Source organism: Bufo bufo, chromosome 1 (genome assembly GCF_905171765.1).
Source record: "Bufo bufo chromosome 1, aBufBuf1.1, whole genome shotgun sequence".
In the NCBI taxonomy this organism is placed as follows: domain Eukaryota; kingdom Metazoa; phylum Chordata; class Amphibia; order Anura; family Bufonidae; genus Bufo; species Bufo bufo.
In genome coordinates this window covers 51699470-51720237 of record NC_053389.1, presented here as the reverse complement: position 1 = coordinate 51720237, position 20768 = coordinate 51699470, and the positions used below count along the sequence as shown (strand labels likewise).

At 45.3% G+C, this 20768-nt stretch overlaps 1 protein-coding gene across 1 annotated transcript; it reads right to left on the bottom strand.

The window, feature by feature from the left end:
• Positions 1 to 199: 199 nt before the first annotated feature.
• LDLRAD2 (low density lipoprotein receptor class A domain containing 2) lies at positions 200 to 15640 on the bottom strand. Its single transcript, XM_040415754.1, has 5 exons — positions 15428 to 15640; positions 15140 to 15394; positions 14855 to 15008; positions 13667 to 13822; positions 200 to 450 (listed from the first exon to the last, which is right to left on the bottom strand). The coding sequence occupies exons 1-5, from the start codon at positions 15638 to 15640 to the stop codon at positions 200 to 202; spliced, it is 1029 nt and encodes a 342-aa protein (XP_040271688.1).
• Positions 15641 to 20768: the final 5128 nt, after the last annotated feature.

Genomic DNA, 20768 nt, shown 5'->3' with positions numbered 1-20768 from the left:
CACGGCCGGGTGAGAGCATCCAGTACACAGACGTTTGGTGTGCCCGCACTTACTAGTGATTGTTGAGGTAGAACTGTACCCACAACGTCAGAATGATGCCACCGTCCATGTGACTCGGCTCGGGGAACCCCCATCAAGGGCTTTATGACAACACCACCCCAACCCTTAGCAGCCATGTCCCTAGATACATAGATGAGGATCACACTGGCACAGTATGAGATGTTTCCTGAGGGGTCACTTTACTGGGTCGAATTTTGTCCTTTAAGACACAGCTGCGGGTGCAGAGGTGACAGGATGCGCAGAAGGAGTTGCAGCAGGGAATGAATCTGCAGGCGCCAACTCTCCAGATGAACCAGCCCGGTGACCAGCAACACCAGAATAATAGAGCAACACTGACCACAAAGCCCAGGATAACATACAGGTAGAGGAAGGAGGCATAGGATCTCCGCTCTGAAAGACAGAAACACCGCACCATTCACATTAGCAGCCAGACAGGTTTGCATGAAGAATTCGGTCAGTGTAGGGTACATCCATACAGGCAGAATTTCCGAAAGCGAATTTGCCCTTGCATTGTATCTACAAATATACAGTACATGCTGCAAATTTTTCAGGTCAATTCACACTACAGATTTTTTTACCCATCTTGTGGATAAGATTTGTTTATATTTCATCCACTGCTAGTGTGAAACGTTGTGTATCTGCCACACACATATCCACTGCAGCAAGACTACAGAGTATCCGTCCTGAGTGGCTGTAAGCGTTGAATTCTAACCTTAATCTGTTTTCCCTTAGCCCTAACAGCAGCATAATTATGGGGTATTTCTGACCTTGTGTAGTAGTAGTAGGATAGATTGGATATTTAAGTAATCACTAGTTAAATAGAGACCTTGGGCCTATATAAGGACAACTAGCCTCTCATACGTTGTCTTTATTATAAAGAGGTAACCTACTTAGGGCAGGAAACTGCTGATGCTGTTAATACTAAGGGAAAACAGATTAACCTTAGAAATCATTGCTTCCCTTGTGTTCTAATTCTGGCACAATAATAGGGATTTAGCAAGCATACGTGGAGGAACTCAATCGTCCGCCCAAGAGCCATCGCCTCTGAGAACTGGAAATTCAACATACGGTTCAAACTCGAAGCTGCAAATGAAGTCTGATCCAGTAGGATCAACCCAAGAGGTGGACAATGCTCAAGCAGAGGGTCTTTAACACATTTTAGGTGGACAGAGTTCTGAACAAGTAAGCTAGTCTAATGGCTGCCATAATTACCCAGGGTAGGTATGGTGGCACTTAAGCCTTTGTTTCTCCCAGAAATTAAGTTCTCCTGATCTCTTACTCCAGGCTAAATAGATCTTCAACATGTGGGCAGAACTAGGGAGTGGAGATTACATTCCACATCAAAGGAAAGCTCAGGACACACTGGAAGGAATTTACCGGATTACAGTTTACAAAAGAACAACCTCTTTGGAGTAACGTTTGGAAATAACATCAGAAAGACTCTGTCAGAGAAGAATTTGATGTACAGATCCACTGATTACAAAGCTAGGATCTCTACTCGTCTCATGGCAGAGGTAATGGCCAGGAGTAAATAACCTTTTAAGTAGCGATTGACCGATATTGATTTTTTTAGAGCCGATACCGATAATCTGTGAACTTTCAGGCCGATAGCTGATAATTTATACCGATATTTATTTTATCTCATCATATATATTATATTAGTTGGCAGTCACTGAGGTGGTGAAAATTTGCATTTGGCACTAGTATATTATAAATGTAAATTATAAATTAATAAAGTCCTTAGTTGGTAGTCAATTTATAATTTACATTTATAATATACAGTTGCAAGAAAAAGTATGTGAACCTTTTGGAATGATATGGATTTCTGCACAAATTGGTCATAAAATGTGATCTGTTCTTCATCTAAGTCACAACAATAGACAATCACAGTCTGCTTAAACTAATAACACACAAAGAATTAAATGTTACCATGTTTTTATTGAACACACCATGTAAACATTCACAGTGCAGGTGGAAAAAGTATGTGAACCCCTAGACTAATGACATCTCCAAGAGCTAATTGGAGTGAGGTGTCAGCCAACTGGAGTCCAATCAATGAGATGAGATTGGAGGTGTTGGTTACAGCTGCCCTGCCCTATAAAAAACACACACCAGTTCTGGGTTTGCTTTTCACAAGAAGCATTGCCTGATGTGAATGATACCTTGCACAAAAGAGCTCTCAGAAGACCTACGATTAAGAATTGTTGACTTGCATGAAGATGGAAAGGGTTATAAAAGTATCTCCAAAAGCCTTGCTGTTCATCAGTCCATGGTAAGACAAATTGTCTATAAATGGAGAAAGTTCAGCACTGCCGCTACTCTCCCTAGGAGTGGCCGTCCTGTAAAGATGACTGCAAGAGCACAACACAGACTGCTCAATGAGGTGAAGTAGAATCCTAGAGTGTCAGCTAAAGACTTACAAAAGTCTCTGGCATATGCTATAACATCCCTGTTAGCGAATCTACGATACGTAAAACACTAAACAAGAATGGATTTCATGGGAGAATACCACAGAGGAAGCAACTGCTGTCCAAAAAAAACATTGATGCACGTTTACAGTTTGCACAAGAGTACCTGGATGTTCCACAGCAGTACTGGCAAAATATTCTGTGGACAGATGAAACCAAAGTTGAGTTGTTTGGAAGAAACACACAACACTATGTGTGGAGAAAAAGAGGCACAGCACACCAACATCAAAACCTCATCCCAACTGTGAAGTATGGTGGTGGGGGCATCATGGTTTGGGGCTGCTTTGCTGCGTCAGGGCCTGGACGGATTGCTATCATCGAAGGAAAAATGAATTCCCAAGTTTATCAAGACATTTTGCAGGAGAACTTAAGGCCATCTGTCTACCAGCTGAAGCTCAATAGAAGATGGGTGTTGCAACAGGACAACGACCCAAAGCATAGAAGTAAATCAACAACAGAATGGCTTAAACAGAAGAAAATACGCCTTCTGGAGTGGCCCAGTCAGAGTCCTGACCACAACCTGATTGAGATGCTGTGGCATGACCTCAAGAAAGCGATTCACACCAGACATCCCAAGAATATTGCTGAACTGAAATAGTTCTGTAATACTCCTGATCGTTGTGCACGTCTGATCTGCAACTACAGGAAACGTTTGGTTGAAGTTATTGCTGCCAAAGGAGGTTCAACCAGTTATTAAATCCAAGGGTTCACATATTTTTTACACCCGCACTGTGAATGTTTACATGGTGTGTTCAATAAAAACATGGTAACATTTAATTCTTTGTGTGTTATTAGTTTAAGCAGACTGTGATTGTCTATTGTTGTGACTTAGATGAAGATCAGATCATATTTTATGACCAATTTGTGCAGAAATCCATATCATTCCAAAGGGTTCACATACTTTTTCTTGCCACTGTACTAGTGCCAAATGCCAATTTCCCCACCATCCCCCCCTCCTCACTGACTTTATTAACCCCTATCCGACCTCAGATCAGCCCTTTATTAATCCCTCTCAGACCTCAGATCAGACCTTTATTAACCCCTATCAGACCTCAGATCAGACCTTTATTAACCCCTATCAGACCTCAGATGAATAAAATAAAAAAACTCCTCACCTCTCCTGCGCCGCGGCTTATCTTCATCTCCGGGTCCGGCATCTTGCTCCCCTGTTTTCTCCGGCCCGCGCTGCACTGTCACCTGACAGCGTGCAGTGTCAAGTGCGCGCACTACGTCCTGACGCTGTAAGGGGTCAGGACAGTGCAGCGCGGGCCCCATCAAAGACGACCAGGTAGAGTGAGTATCGCTTCTTCCCCGCTCCCGGCACCCGATGCATACTAGTGCGCGCTTCCATAATGTAAGCGCTCACTAGTATTTGCTTTATACGCATTATCGGTATATCGGCAAGGTTAGATACCGATACCGATAATGTACAAAATCCTGAATATCGGCCGATAATATCGGTACTTCCGATAATTGGTCGATCCCTACTCTTAAGGCTAGATATTTATGTGGGACCTCATCCAGAGCTTCAAGAGTAGAGGACTTTTAGGACTAAGGATAAGCCCGATTTTTACAGAAATCTTAGTATGGATGCCCACATTATAGCAAACTTTTCAGGAACAACTTCACCAAGGGCTTTTGTGACCAAGATCTACCCAAAGGAAAGACATGGCCAAAATGTAGACCTTTTCAGTACGGCTATACTGCAACAAGTTTCAGGCTACATAAAAATATGTGCAACAAGTATGGATTTTGCATTCACAGCATGTAGCATTGCAACACCATTGACTATAATTACAAGAAAAGTAATGCGACTTTCCTGTCGCATAACACATCACTGTGTAGCCGTACCCTAAAGATTGATACACTCAGGGCTTTCCCAAATCCTTTCTGCAGGAAGTCTAAGAAGTTGAAATTCTGTGGTTTGATACTATCAACTCTCCAAGTAGAATACCAGGCTGAACAGGTTCGCTTGTAGTGATGGCCAGTTCGCCGTGTTCGCCCATATCTGACATAGTTATAAAGACTCACAATCAATTCACCAAAAAGGCTTACACAAGGGTCAAGCGAACAGTGATGGCGTGTTCGCCCGCGAACACATGCGGGCCGCCATCTTGAATCACAAGTCCGGCGATGCACAGGTAAGTCCTTACCTGCGCCGCGAGCCGGTCTGAAACAAATGCGGTCACCGGGAGCAGGTAGTTCCGAGAACAGCCCGATAAAGGCCCCCGGTGGCTATTCTCGGAACTGCCTGCTCCCGGTGACCGCATTTGTTTCAGACCGGCTCGTGGTGCAGGCACAGGTAAGGACTTACCTGTGCATCACCGGACTTGTGATTCAAGATGGCAGCCCGCATGTGTTCGCGGGCGAACTGGCCATCATTGTTCGCTTGACCCTTGTGTAAGCCTTTTTGGTGAATTGATTGTGAGTCTTTATAACTATGTCAGATAGCCTCTATGACAATCTAGAGGCCTATCTGGTTGAATCTCCACAGGTCTTGGCAAAGTTGAGTACTCTAGACAGAATCTGCACTGGAGATGTCTCCAATTACACCCCTGACCTATGAAGCATCACCTTCTGGTGGATTAAAACCTAGAGCATGACTGGTCTTTATGACTGCATCAGGGAGGCCTCTAGATAGTAACAGAGGTTGGTCAACCTTCAAGCTCAATTGAGTTGAGTGCCGCAGACACGTGATGTGCACTAGGGGAAGTCTCAGTAACACCCTCAACTCATCTGAATGACTTGGGAAAAACCACGACCGCAAAATGGTATAATAGCTGGAGGGCAAAAGTAGGCCGGCCTGAACCTCAAAGGAATGGACAGAGTGTCTGTTGCCAAGAGATTGTCCTCCTGTTTCCATGTTGGCATTAAACCTGGTCAGTATGAGATCAATCTCTGGCACTTCCCTCATCCTGAGGATCTGCTTGAAGATCTCTGGATTCAGAGACCTTTCTCCTGGGACTGCTAGACCTTGAGTCGGTCAACAACAATGTTAAGGAAACCTCAGTAAGTACAGCCCACAGATGGTTTGGGTTCAGTTCTGTCCATGTCATGATCCTTCCCACTTCTTGAGAAAAGGTTCTGATCTGGTGCTACCCTTCTTGTTCATATACAGCATGCCATGTTATCCCTAGTCGTTTCCATGACAGCATCCTTGAGCTTAGCACCACCCTAGGAAAAATTGATTAGATTGCCCCTTCCTACCTTACTCCTCAGTGTTTTTTCTGTCCCTGTTTGGGAGAAGACATGTAGAGAAAAGCAGGCAGAAATCGTCTGCTTTTGGAAGCTTTATCTATTTATGGGGGCAGTAGTTCAGAAAGGCAAAGCCTGTAGCTCCCTACCTTTCTGGCCGGAAAACAACTGCTGTTGGGGCCGATACACGTGGTGTAAGGCCCCAATACTTGCTCCCCGCCGATTGGGACCAATGGTGCTGGAAGGTGTTGGATGGCGTCTGGCGCCATTTTGGTTGTGGGAACTTCCGGTTACGGGCTGTATGGTCTTCCGGCGGGCCGTAGGTAAGTAGAAACAGGACGTAAGGGGGTAAGAACTTTACAGGCGTTAATCTCAGGGGTCAAGAAAATGTTTGGGCGGATTTTCTAAGCAGAAATCGGATTATTGTAGGGGAATGGACTATTACAAACCAAGCATTCAAATTAATCGTAAGAACCTGGGGATACCCAACCATGGATTCGCATGGAGGAACAACAGAAAGCTAAGGAGGTTCTGCTCCCTCCATCCAGAGGACATCCCGACTTATGTGGATGCGTTCTCCATCAAATGGACTCTAGATCTCTGTTATGCCTAATCTCCGATAAACATTCTGCCCAAAGGACTTCACAAAATAAAGAGAGAGAAGGTCAAAATTATCCTGGTTGCTTTATTTTGGCCAAGAAGAGAGGAAATTAGTGCTCTTCCTCCTCTCCAGCTTTCACATATTCCCAATCTGGTGATGCAAGGTCCAGTTCCGCACCCAAGACTAAAAAATTGAGATCTAAGAGCCTGGATGTTGAATGGGTCAGCCTAGAAAATAAGGGTTTTCATCTAGAGTGGTAGACACTTTACTACAGAGCAGGAAAACTACTACTAAGAACAGCTACAATAAGGTTTGGGGGAAATTTTCTTCTTGGTGCACAGACAAAAATATAGATTTTTCTTTTCTTCACAAAGGACTGGAGATCTTGGACTTAAACCCAGTACTCTTAGGCCTCTTTCACACGAGCGTGTCCGGATAAGGTCCGGATGCGTTGCGGCAAACCCGCGCGGGTAGGTACGCAATTGCAGTTCAGTTTTTATCGCCCGGGTGCAATGCGTTTTGCACACGTGTGATAAAAAACTGAATGTGGTACCCAGACACGAACTTCTTCATAGAAGTTCAGGTTTGGGTTCAAGGTTGTGTAGATTGTATTATTTTCCCTTATAACATGGTTATAAGGGAAAATAATAGCATTCTGAATACAGAATGCATAGTACAATAGGGCTGGAGGGGTTAAAAAAAATAAATAAAATTTAACTCACCTTAATCCACTTGTTCGCGCAGCCGGCATCTCTTCTGTCTTGTTCTGTGAGGAATAGGACCTTTGATGATGTCACTACGCTCATCACATGGTCCGTCACATGATCCATCACCATGGTGATGGATCATGTGACGGACCATGTGATGAACGTAGTGACGTCATCATTATGTATTCAGAATGCTATTATTTTCCCTTATAACCATGTTGTAAGAGAAAATAATAAAGATCGGGTGTTACATATTATTACAAATTATCTGAAGACAGATTCATTTCTAGATTCCTTTTAGCCGCTGAATGATTACGTCCTATCATCCGCAACCTTGTACCTCCATGGAATCTAAATTTAGTCCTGAAGGCTTTAATGCCCCCCCCCCCCCATCCTTTTGAGCCCATTAATGAAATTTCGTTAAGATTTTTAACTCTGAAAACTATATTTTTGGTGGCCATTACTTCTGCCAGAAGGGTATCCGAGTTACAGGCACTTTCCACTCTTTTCCCATATTTTTAATCTTTTGAAGACAGGCTTGTTTTCAAATTAGACCCCACCTTGTTACCAAAAGTAGTGTCCTCTTTCCATAGGCCCCAGGACATAATTATTCCCTCTTCTTGTGATAAACCCAGTAATGGAAAAGAAGACAATTTTTACAGAAGATCTTTATCTCCAAAGAACTGAATCCTGGAGGAAAGATAAGAATCTTTTCCTTCAATTTTCAAGTCCTAATAAAGGTAAAAGGGCAACAGCAAGTTCCATATCTAGATGGATTAGGCAAACTATTGCTGAGGCTTACAGAGTTTCGCGTAAACCTTCTCCTATTGGCATTAAAGCTCATTCGAACCGAAGCATGTCTGCCTCCTAGGCTCAAATGGCCTCAGCTTCTTTAGAAAGCATCTGTAAGGCCTCATGCACACGACCGTTGTGTGCATCCGTGGCCGTTGTGCCGTTTTCCTTTTTTTTTCGCGGACCCATTGACTTTCACTGGGTCCGTGGAAAAATCGGAAAATGCACCGTTTTGCAGCCGCATCCGTGATCCGTGTTTCCTGTCCGTCAAAAAAATACGACCTGTCCTATTTTTTTGACGGACAACGGTTCACGGACCCATTCAAGTCAATGGGTCCGTGAAAGAACACGGATGCACACAAGATTGGCATCCGCGTCCATGATCCGTGGCCGTAGGTTACTTTTTATACAGACGGATCCGAAGATCCGTCTGCATAAAAGCTTTTTCAGAGATGAGTTTTCACTTCGTGAAAACTCAAATCCAACAGTATATTCTAACACAGAGGCGTTCCCATAGTGATGGGGACGCTTCTAGTTAGAATATACTGAGAACTGTGTACATGACTGCCCCCTGCTGCCTGGCAGCACCCGATCTCTTACAGGGGGCTGTGATCCGCACAATTAACCCCTCAGGTGCTGCACCTGAAGGGGTTAATTGTGCATATCATAGCCCCCTATAAGAGATCAGGGGTTGCCAGGCAGCAGGGGGCAGACCCCCCTCCCCAGTTTGAATATCATTGGTGGCCAGTGTGCGGCCTCCCCCCCCCCCCCCGGCCCCCCCTCTATTGTATTAATATCATTGGTGGCCAGTGTGCGGCCTCCCCTCCCCCCCCTCCGTCGGCCCCCCCTCTATTGTAATTTCATTGGTGGCCAGTGTGCGGCCTCCCCTCTCCCCCCCTCCCCCCCCTCCCCGATCATTGGTGGCAGCGGAGATTCCGATCGGAGTCCCAGTTTAATCGCTCTGGGGCACCGATCGGTAACCATGGCAACCAGGACGCTGCTGCAGGCCTGGTTGCCATGGTTACTTAGCAATATTACAATATTAGAAGCATACTTACCTGCTGGCTGCTGCGATGTCTGTGTCCGGCCGGGAGCTCCTCCTACTGGTAAGTGACAGGTCTGTGCGGCGCATTGATCTGTCACTTACCAGTAGGAGGAGCTCCCGGCCGGACACAGACATCGCAGCAGCCAGCAGGTAAGTATGATGCTTCTAATATTGTAATATTGCTAAGTAACCATGGCAACCAGGCCTGCAGTAGCGTCCTGGTTGCCATGGTTACCGATCGGAGCCCCAGAGCGATTAAACTGGGACTCCGATCGGAATCTCCGCTGCCACCAATGATCGGGGGGGGGGGAGAGGGGAGGCCGCACACTGGCCACCAATGAAATTACAATAGAGGGGGGGCCGGGGGGGGGAGGCCGCACACTGGCCACCAATGATATTCAAACTGGGGAGGGAGGGGGGTCTGCCCCCTGCTGCCTGGCAGCCCCTGAACTCTTACAGGGGGCTATGATACGCACAATTAACCCCTTCAGGTGCGGCACCTGAAGGGTTAATTGTGCTGATCACAGCCCCCTGTAAAAGATTGGGTGCTGCCAGGCAGCAGGGGGCAGTCATGTACACAGTTTGTAGTATATTCTAACTAGAAGCGTCCCCATAACTATGGGAACGCCTCTGTGTTAGAATATACTGTCGGATATGAGTTTCACGATGTAACTCATATCCGACAGTATATTCTAACATAGAGGCGTTCCCATGGTGATGGGGACGCTTCAAGTTAAAATATACCATCGGATTGGAGAAAACTCTGATCCTATGGTATATTAACTCCTGACTTTACATTGAAAGTCAATGGGGGACGGATCCGTTTGAAATTGCACCATATTGTGTCAACGTCAAACGGATCCGTCCCCATTGACTTGCATTGTAATTCAGGACGGATCCGTTTGGCTCCGCACTGCCAGGCGGACACCAAAACGACTGTTTTTTCATGTCCGTGGATCCTCCAAAAATCAAGGAAGACCCACGGACGAAAAAACGGTCACGGATCACGGACCTACGGATCCCGTTTTTGCAGACCGTAAAAAAAAACGGTCGTGTGCATGAGGCCTAAGGCTGATACCTGTAAATCTGTTCACACTTTCACTCGTCATTATAGGGTAGTTGTTTTTTCCCCAAAACATCTGGCATATGGACGTAAAGTCCTCCAGGCATCGGTCCTCCCCTAATCAGTTCATCTCTGTTATATCTCAAGGGTGCCGTCATGGAGACAACTATGGGAAACGGTAATTACACTTACCGGTAATTGTATTTCCTGGAAGTTTCCACGACGGCACCCCATGTTTCCTCCCTCCCCCCCCCCCTTCCCCCCCAGGCCCCAAAAAATTAAAAAAATAAAAAAGGAATCAGGGGAAGGGGAAGTATATAGATTTCTAAATTTGAATATGAAATCAATATTTCCCCCCCAAAAAAAAATTTTTCTCCGAAAGAGTTCTTGGTAAATCACTGAGGAGATAGGTAGGGAGGAGCAATTTAATCTCTCTACGTGTTTTTCCTGTCCCTGATAGGGTGGAGCTAAGTTCAAGGGTGCTGTTGTGGAGACTTCCAGGAAATACAATTACTGGTAAGTTTAATTACCGTTTTTCCGGCCTCACACGAACTACTTCCCTCTGGAACTGCAGGCCGAGCGAGATACAACATATTATATAGCTTTATTTAAATTGTTTGAGTTTTGAGGACAGAAAGCCCTCAAGGAACTGTAAAAGCTCACAGACTGTATACTCCAGATGCGATTCTCAAGATAGTTGAGAGCCATTATCGGTCCTCAGGACCCAGAGGGGCTGAATCAAGGAACATTCAACTTTAGGCTCCATTCACACGTCCGCAAATGGGTCCGCATCCGTTCCGCAATTTTGCGGAACGGGTGCGGACCCATTCATTTTCTATGGGGACGGAATGGATGCGGACAGCACACAGTGTGCTGTCAGCATCCGCATTTGCGGAGCACGGCCCCGATCTTCAGGTCCGCAGCTCCGCAAAAGATAGAACATGTCCTATTCTTGTCCGCAGCTTGCGGACAAGAATAGGCATTTCTATAAGGGTGCCGGGGCGGGTGTGTTGCGGATCCGCAATTTGCGGGTCCGCAACACACCACGGAAGTGTGTATGGAGCCTTAGGATGTTTTTACCATCTTAGGGACTGAGGAGCTTGAAACGACAAATATGAAAAGCAAACACAAGGTATGAAGGGCTAGATGTCCTCTTATAGGCTCATGGGTCTCTATTAGTGATTAATCTGTCCTGCTGGTACACAGGGGCAGAATTACCCCATACCAGTGCTGCTGGTTAGAATATAAGGTAAACTTAGGGTATGGCTAGGGATGAGCGAAGTGAGCTTCGGATTCAAGATCCGAAGTTACTTCGCTCCAAACTTCGTTTTAATGCTATATGCAGATCCATCTCCGTACAGCATTAAAATGTATGGGCTCCGGTGAGGCAAACTCATCATCACCGAAGTCTTGCGAAACTTCAGTGAATAACTTCAGGATTTGATTTTTTCAAGTTTAAAACCATTTTAAAACTTGGTTCCGAAGTCAGCTTCAGTACCGAGCTACCAATCGGTACCGAAGCCAACTTTGGATACCTGTTTTAAAGTGTTTTTCAAGTTTAATCAAATTCCGCGAGACTTCGGTCATGGCTCACTTCGCCTTGCCGGAGCCCATAAATTTTAATGCAGTATGGAGAGGGATCTCCTTACAGCATAAAAACAACGTTTGGAGCAAAGTTGGATTCGAAGAATGCTTCTCTCATCCCTAAGTATGGCCACACATGATGGGTCCCCTGCAGATTTGTTAGCAGCAAAGTCAATACCAAATGATGCAGGTTTTGTTGTGGAAACCCTTGCAGAAATGCTTCTCGCTTGCGCAGATTTCACTCTCTGCATTGCAAGGGTTGAAATTCACAGCAGAAATCCACAAAGTAAATTGACATGCTGCAGATTTAAAATATACACCCCATGTCATGTTATGCATGCAACGGTTTTTCGTTTCAGCAGATTCCCAGCATATATGCCGTTAAGCGGACAGATTTTCGTCAGATCCCATTACAGGTCAATAGGGATCTGGTGGTACAGTCGTACACACAATGCTGGATAGTCGGTGAGCTGAGGATCAGGCTACCGGATTTTAAATGCAACTGTGAATGCTGAGTGCAACATTGTTTTGTTTTAGAATTTGTTTGCACCTTTCTCAGCGAAGGGGTGTGACTTAGAGGAAAAGAGGTGTGGCTTAAGATGCACCCATGAGCGCCACAATTACAGTGGTGTCACACACAGGTTTTTGTACATTTTTTTTAGCAAAAGCCAGAAGTGGAATCCAGCAGGAAGAAGAAGTATACATCCTGGGGCACATTTACGAAAACTGGCTTTTTACGCTAGTCTTATTTTCCCTCTATGCGTTGCCCTTAGGTATGTCTAATTTATGACGAGGCGTGTGCTAGTCTGTGCGCCTGGAGTAAAAACAACGCCAGCCCCTGTTTCCAGGAGTAAGTGTAAGTAAATTTGACGGTGTTAGGGTCCCAGCCCCATCAAATTCACTTACATTTACACCTGGAAACAGGCGCAAATGTAAGCTAAAAACAACACCGGCCAGGGGCTGGCGTAGTTTTGACTCCAGGTGCACAGGCTGCCACAGATGCGCCAAGAAAAAGGGACTTGAGACACTTTTTACGTCTGAAAGTGTTGCAAGTCGATTAGTAAATGTGCACCCCTGTCCTTATATTTCCCCCTACTCTGGCTGTGTGACTCCAGCCTAAGGCTACATGCACACGACCGTTGTGTGTTTTTTTTGCGGTCCGCAAATCGCGGATCCGCAAAACACGGATGGCATCTGTGTGCGTTCCGCAATTTGCGGAACGGCACGGACAGCCTTTAATATAACTGCCTATTCTTGTCGGCAAAGCGCGGACGAGAATAGGACAGGTTATATTTTTTTTGCGGACCACGGAACGGAGCAACGTATGCGGACAGCACACGGAGTGCTGTCCGCATCTTTTGCGGCCCCATTGAAGTGAATGGGTCCGCATCTGAGCCGCCAAAACTGCGGCTCGGATGCGGACCAAAACAACGGCCGTGTGCATGAGGCCTAACACCAACATTTTTCCTCAAAGTAAGCCAACGAACAGGAGATGTAAAGTTAGGCCTAATTCACAAGATGGTCAGTGGTTCATCCGTGTTTAGACCGTATGTCTGCTTTTTACCCTCTGTGTATCATCCATAGTCCACGGACCCTGCTCATATGAAAATTAATTTCAAGAGCATCTCCTAGCAGCGATCTGTAAAACAGATGCCATCTGTGTTGTGTCTGTGTTTTTTCACTGACCCAATGACCATAATAGGAGCGATGGATTAGTAAAATATGGACAAATAAAGGGCATCTTCCGTGGTGTAGCCCCGGACAGTGGCAAATCACGTATCTGTCAATACACATATTTAAATCGATGGGTACGTGTGCTGTCTATGGAGAACATGGGCATTACACGACAAAAGTGTCTAAAGATGTCCCATACTTACCATCCAGCCTTGTGACTTTAATATATGTGGCGCATCTTTAGACTGTCTACTCTAAAGTCGGATTGTCTAAATAGTAGATCTGCCCGTGTCGGAAAAAGGTCAGACATGTTAAGATGATCCTTGTTCTTTCTGACTGCAGAGGTTGGGGACTGTCAAGTGTTCACTTATAGATACAATTGTCATTGGGATCTGCTGATAATAATAAGAGGGTCACTTTAGGAGTGAATCCCCACACGTGCAGCACAGAATATGATGATCAGTAAATGTGAGGTACCTGTGTTTGATCCGTGAGGTTGGACAATGTCTGGAACAAGCACCTTCTGGTTTCCTTCATTTCCACAGGTGAGATTTACCGTTGGCGGTAGTAGATCTGGTACAGTAGATGTGCTGGGGCTTATATCTTCAGCAGGACTCTGGGCTCCAGTGATGCCTGCCAGACATGATCACATCCTATAAAATGTGCCTATCCCAGTTCTGCTCTGCTACATACAGTATATGTTTCAGGAAATAATGGTGCAGATCTGTTATGGGGACTCCTACCGATTCCCCAAAAAAGTAAAATCGGCAACACAGCATGACAGCGCTTCACTGGTCAGCCATGGCCCCCGCTTTTTGAAGGTCACACAGAGACACCCATTAATGGCAGATGATAATTTAGGTGCAGTAAAGGGCATCTGTCAGCAGTTTTGTACCTATGACACTGGCTGACCTGTTACATGTGCGCTTGGCATCTAAAGACATCTGTGTTGGTCCCATGTTCATATGTGCCCGCAAAAATGATGTTTTATTATATGCAAATGAGCCTCTAGGAGCAACGGGGGCGTTGCCTTTACACCTAGAGGGTCTGCTCTCTCTGCAACTGTCACTTTGATTGACAGATGATGATGATGATGTTTCCACTGCCTGGTCCTATCACTCAAAGTGCAGAGGGCATGGCAGGTGCAGAGAGAGCAGAGCCTCTAAGTGTAACGGCAACGCCCCGGTTGCTCCTAGAAGCTCATTTGCATATATTAAAACATCATCTTTCTCAGCAATGCGGGCACATATGAACATGGGACCAACACAGATGCCTTCAGCTGCCAAGTGCACATGCAACAGATCAGCCGGTTTCATGGGTACAAATCTGCTGACAGATGCCCTTTAAAGTGGTATTCCCATATATTGCTAGCTTATGCCATAACATTATGATAAGTGGGGCCTGGAACCAAAGTCTTTTTCCTGCACAAGAGACTCCCTGCTGGGAATAAGAACATGGTCCCATTCAAGTGAAATTTGAAGGGTTGGCGTGAAGTATCCTTGTGTAGGAGAACAGCTAAAAGGACCTCCAACCCTTCTTTCTCAGGATAGACAGAATTCCAGAGCAGACCCCCATCTAAGAGTAAGTGAATATCCCAGCAATATGTCAACTGGCATAGTGGTACAACCCCCTTGAAGTCATACAATAGAGATTCTTATTCCTTACCCTGGTCGCCCCCTCTTCTGTCCATAGAGACGCTGACACAGTTGGCTGGAGGACCAGTGGCCTGATCACTGCCATCTCCACAGTTATCAATGTTCTGCTCGTCACATACCAGGCTGGATGGGATACATTTTCCATTGTGGCAAGAGAAGTATGGCTCCGACCTGCACTCTGATGTGTTGAAGCCTGGAAATGTGAAAGACCAACATATGCTTGGTGTTGAAAGGCAACCATGTAAGTAAGTGAGGTACAATAAATCATGTAGAATATAAAACCGTCATCAGCCACAATACTCTGATAGAAACTACATTTACCTATTCGAAAAGAGGTGAAATCTCCAACAAAGTCAACTCGGGGCTGCTGTCCTCGGGTGACCAGGCGCAGGGTTAGATAGTTTCCTGTGGACAGGACAGGTCTTGGGATCGTTTTACCACAAAGTGGTAAGCCCAGCGGTTCTGAATAAAGGTCTTTTCCATCATAGAACTGGACATATGAGCCAGCGTTGCAGGGATCACTGTGGGTTCCTGGGGATCTTGTGGTTTCCTGAGAGGATGAAGCATGTGCACCACCATCTACTCCTGGTAGAGGCGTCTGAATATTGGACATACGCAAAAGGCTGTAAACCAAGAAGAAGCGGAACTGGAACTGGACCTTGTCCTTCAGGGCTGCAGCTTGCATGGTTAAACGGCAGTCGGTGTCCATAGACACAAAGTAATACTTTCTGGAGTCACTGTGTGAATTGATGATCATGCCGTCGCCCCTGATGGTCTGGCCACAGAAGTCCACCATACTGACTGCAGAGACAACGAGGAATACCGCACAGTTAGTCAAGATTTACAGTTATAAACAATATAGAGACCTGGTGGACCTGGAGTTTGTGGAGTCGCCCTGAGCCCACAAATAGAGAATGTGCCCATACAATCTGGGGAAAAGGCCAAAGTAGGACACTATTAGCCGCACACGTCGTGGCAATTTTTTTTTTGCACTAAGCCACGCCTATGACTCCGCCCAATCCGGCCCAGTCCCCTTTGTGCCCCACACAGTGGTTATGCCCCCCTTAGTCCCCCCACCACAGTACCTTAATTTTTGCTTTAAAGGATGAACTTTTTCCCCCCAAAAGTGGGGGGAAATTGCAGTGCGTCTTGTAAAGCAAATACTGAAGAGCGCTTTCATTATGGAAGCACTCATTAGTATATAGGAGGCGCAGAGACAGGTGAGTGTAGTGCTGCTAATGCTGGCTGTACTCACCGCCCCCTGGTCTTCTTCCAGACGCCACGCTGCACTGTGTCCTGATTGCATACAGCTTCTACGATCTGATGCTGCGCAAAGGGGGTCGGCAGATGACCAGGGAGTGGTGAGTGCAGGAAGAGCCGCTAGATCTGCATAGTGAAGGGGCCGAAACAGGAGAGGTAAGTTCATTTAGTTATTTTATGTCTGATCTGAGGTCTGATGAGGATTGAGGGTCTGATCTGAGGTATGATGAGGATTGGGGATCTGATCTGAGGTCTGATAAAGTTTGGGGGTACGATACAGATTGGGGGTCTGAGCTGAAGTCTGATGAAGATTGGGGGTCTGATCTGAGGTCTAACAAAGATTGGTAGTCTGATTTGAGGTATGATAAAGTTTGGGGGTCTGATGAATATTTTCCTTCTCTAAAACCTAGGTGTCTTATAAAACAAATAATACGGTAATTAGAGTCCCTTAGTGCCTCCACATGGTAGTGATGCCCTCTTCACTTTTTTGGTAGAGTTTTTATGTTAATAATTTTTTTTATGCAACACTGCAAGGGTTAACAGCAAAATAAACCTCAATATATATTACTCTGATTCTGCAGTTTACAGAAATACCCCAGATGTGGCGGTAAACTGCCCTATGGGAACGTGGCAGTGGTCAGAAGGAACTAATAAAAGCATGGCTGCACAACAATTCACATGCAAACAATAGAACTGAGAAATGGGGTTCATTTAAACTTAATGTGGTATTATACCTACTAGAAATAAAAAAAATAGAAGCTCTTTGCGCACATTTTTGATCAAACGTGTGTCGGGCCCATCTACCAGGCGTCAAGGTGGCTTCCACAGATGGGTTCCTAACACTAACAGAACTGCCCCTAAGCCTACAATATTCAGAGTGATGTAGGAACCAGCTACGGTACATTTGTACTCTGCTCAGAGACACCTAGTAGATGGGCCCGACACACGTTTGATCAAAAAATGTGCGCAAAGAGCTTCTAGTTTTTCATTTCTAGTAGGTATAATACCACATTAATTTTGAATGACCCCCATTTCTCAGTTCTATAGTTTGCATGTGAAATGTTGTGCAGCCATGCTTTTATTAGTTCTCTATATGCTTGCTTGATGGATATGCACCTGTGACCATGATTATGTTAGTCTAAATTTTCTTGTAGTGGTCAGAAGGAAAGGAGCACCATATGGATTTTGGAGGTAGATTTTGCCAGAATGGTTTTTAGGCGCCATTTTGTATTTGAAGTAACCCTGACGTACCCCTACAGTGGAAACCCTGAAAAAATGACCCCATTTTGGAAACTACACCCCTTAAAGAATATATTAAGGGGGTACTGAGCACTTTGACCCCCTAAGCATTTTACGGAATTTGGAAACAATTGGCTGTGAAAATTAAAAGTTTCATTTCTTCCAATAAAATGTTGCTTTAGCCCCAAATTTTTCATTTTCACAAGGGGTAACAGGAGAAAAAGCACCCCATAATTTGTTACCCATTTTCTCCTGAATATGTTTTTTAGTTTTACACAGTGAAAGTATTTTTGAACAGAATAAAATCTTGTTTTTGTGTTGCCAATTTCTGAGAGCCATATTTTTTTTGGGGCGATTGTCATAGGTAGGGTCTCATTTTTTGCGAGATGAGATGACAGTTTGATTGGTACCATTTTGGGCTAAATACATCTTTTTGATCGCTTGGTATTACACTTTTTGTGAGTGAAGGTGACCAGAAAATGGATGTTTTGGCACTGTTTTTATTTATTTAATTTTTTTACAGCGTTCACCTGACGGGGTGGATCATGTGATATTTTTATAGAGCCGGAATATACAGACGCGGCGATACCTAATATGTATACTTTTCTCTTTTTTTTTACAATTTTTTTAACTTTATTTTGGGAAAAGGATGCTTTATTTATTTTTTTACTTGAAACTTTTAATTTTTTGTTGTAAAACTTTATTTTTATGACTTCTTTTTTAACTTTATTTTTTGTCCCACTCTGGGACTTCAACTTTTGGGGGTCTGATCCCCTTTACTTCTGTATTGTAATGCATTGGCTGTAAGTGTATGACCAGCCAAGCCATCGGGTCCCCCATGCTGACACATACAGCAGGGGTCCGGCTATCAGTGACTGCTGGACCCCTGCAGCTGATCGGGAGGGCGCAGCTCCTGCGCCCGCCCGATCAGAGCACCATAGCTGTACGGCGCTGGGATTTGTGACCCTGTTCCCAGTGCCGTACATGTATGGTGCTGGTATCCTACGGGTTAATTTCTTTTTCCTTGAGATAGTAACCAGGAAGGGACTGGCCCTACACCCTGCCCTTGGCTCTTCCCTGAGTGATGACCCGGATGTAGCTGTAACAGCTTTGATGGGCATCCAAGGAAAGAGACCAGGCAGCATCTCAGGCAGTGAAGAACAGCATTCTTGTGAGGGTTGATCAGCCAAGAGAAGAGGGTTGGTGCATGGAAATAGCCTGTGAAGGTAATGCTGGTGTATGGCTCCTGGACTCCACAGCCCTCGGCTTCAGGCTCCCATTCATACTATTGGGTTTCTGTCTCAGGGTATGGCACAGATTTGTATACAGAAACTCTACCTGAAATTCACATCAAAATCATATTAAAAATTGTACAAAAAAATTTGCATTACTTATCGCTTTTTGGGTGTGGTTTTTGTGCATTTTTATTTTAGATTTTCTGTGTATTTTAACAACCTCTATAAAAACGATAAATATACATGTATAAGGTGCAGAAATGCACCAATAATTGACATGCTATGGTTTTTAGAATCCACAAGGCAGGTCAGTTTCCACACAGAACAGATTTGTCAAATCTTATTCACTTTGCTGGTACTGTTTTACGCTGTGGACTTTACATATGAAGTTCCGCGCAGAAAGATTTGCATAACACGTGCATAAGACATGTTTTGTCAGATTTGCTCTCCTTGGCTCAATTAGGAGGCTAAGTATTGTTCTATATATTTGAAAGTGCTTCAGGGAGCTCCTGGGATGAGTCCTATTTGCCAGCCCAGTGGCATAACTAGCACATTTTTGACCAGGCCCCTCTCTTCTCCTCCACTCTTCGTGCAGCGCTGTGCCTAGGCACACGCTACTACACTGTGTCCTGACGCAGCACAGCATCAGGTCATAGTGCGCCCCTACGCACAATACGTCCCACCGCCCGGAAGCTGTGTGTTGCCAGCTCAGGCACCCGGAGAAGAACACCAGGGAGAGGTGAGTAGTACCAGTGCTATACCATACTCACCTCCACCTGGGCCCTAAAAATAAATCCATTTGTCCTCCTCTCGGGCCCCCCAGCAGCTGCTTCCCCTCCTTTCATAGTAGTTACAGATCTGCAAAAAACACAGATGACGTCCGTGTGCATTCCGTATTTTGCGGAACGGAACAGCTGGCCCCTAATAGAACAGTCCTATCCTTCTCTGTAATGCAGACAATAATAGGACATGTTCTATTCTTCTGCGGAACGGACATACGGAAACGGAATGCACACGGGTTAATTTCCGTTTTTTGTGGACCCATTGAAGTGAATGGTGCCACATGTGCCCTTTTGGATAATGTTGGCACAATCTGTGCCACTCGCTCCCTGATGTACTAACTCTAACCAATGGCAGGTATGATCTTTAATGCAGGTGGCCCCCGCAGGAAGCCATCTTTCTTGGACTCGGCTGCTGTGAATGAAGATTTACAGCCCCCAGGCTTTTATTGCCTCTGTCTCCCGGCAGCTGCAGCCCCAGGAATCTCCCCCGTCTCTGTGAGAACCGGCTTGTTTTCTGGGGAGAAGAATGGCCTGAGGCTGACAATAATGAGATGTAACCTCTGACTTGCACAATGGAAACGATGAGCTAGACACGTGAAAGGAGAAAAAACTTATTGGGACGGATATGGCAAAAATAGACGCTAAAATAGTAGGTGGCAGCGGAACAACACTACACCGGCATCTCGCAGCAGGGGGGCAAGAGTCATATTTAAAGGGGGAGGTATCCCATTCCTGAAAATGCCACTGCTCAGACTAAAGTATATAATAATAAGACTGCACCCCATGATATAACGCTCAAGGATAGCACATATCAACTAAGCTAGAGATCGGTCCTATTTATCACCGGGCAGTGCAGCCAAGATGAAAGCTGCTTACCAGACACTGCAAGGGCAGAATCAGCAGTTTACAGCATCTGATCTAGATGGGAAGCTACCAATCCGCAAAACACGGATGGCTTCCGTGCCCGTTCCGCACAGACAGCCTTTAATATAGCAGCCTTTAATATGTCCTGCCTAATAGGACAATAGGGCCACGGAACGGAGCAACGGATGCGGACAGCACACGGAGTGCTGTCCGCATCTTTTGCGGCCCCATTGAAATGAATGGGTCCGCATCCGAGGCGCCAAAACTGCGGCTCGGATGCGGACCAAAACAACGGTCGTCTGCATGAGGCCTTAGGCTACTTTCACACTTGCGTTGTTAATTCCGGTATTGAGATCTGGCAGATGATCTCAATACCAGAATTAAACGGATCCGTTTTGATTTTGCACATCAGGATGCATCTGTTCCGTTAGGATGCGGTTGTGTGAAATCAAAAAGGAAAAAAAACGGATTTGTCACTAAATACATTGAAAGTCAATAGGTGACGGATCCGTTTTTTTAGGCTCCTAAAAAAAAAAAACTGATC

What these genes read in the sequence shown, in the direction of transcription:
- LDLRAD2 (XM_040415754.1), bottom strand. Translation starts at nt 15,640, where the DNA reads ATGGTGGACTTCTGTGGCCAGACCATCAGGGGCGACGGCATGATCATC. An exon ending in GTAGTTTCTATCAGAGTATT is followed by an intron (nt 15,009 to 15,139) that starts GTGGCTGATGAC and finishes TGCAGGTCGGAG; the next exon opens with CCATACTTCTCTTGCCACAA. An exon ending in ACCTCACGGATCAAACACAG is followed by an intron (nt 451 to 13,666) that starts GTACCTCACATT and finishes TCTGTCTTTCAG; the next exon opens with AGCGGAGATCCTATGCCTCC.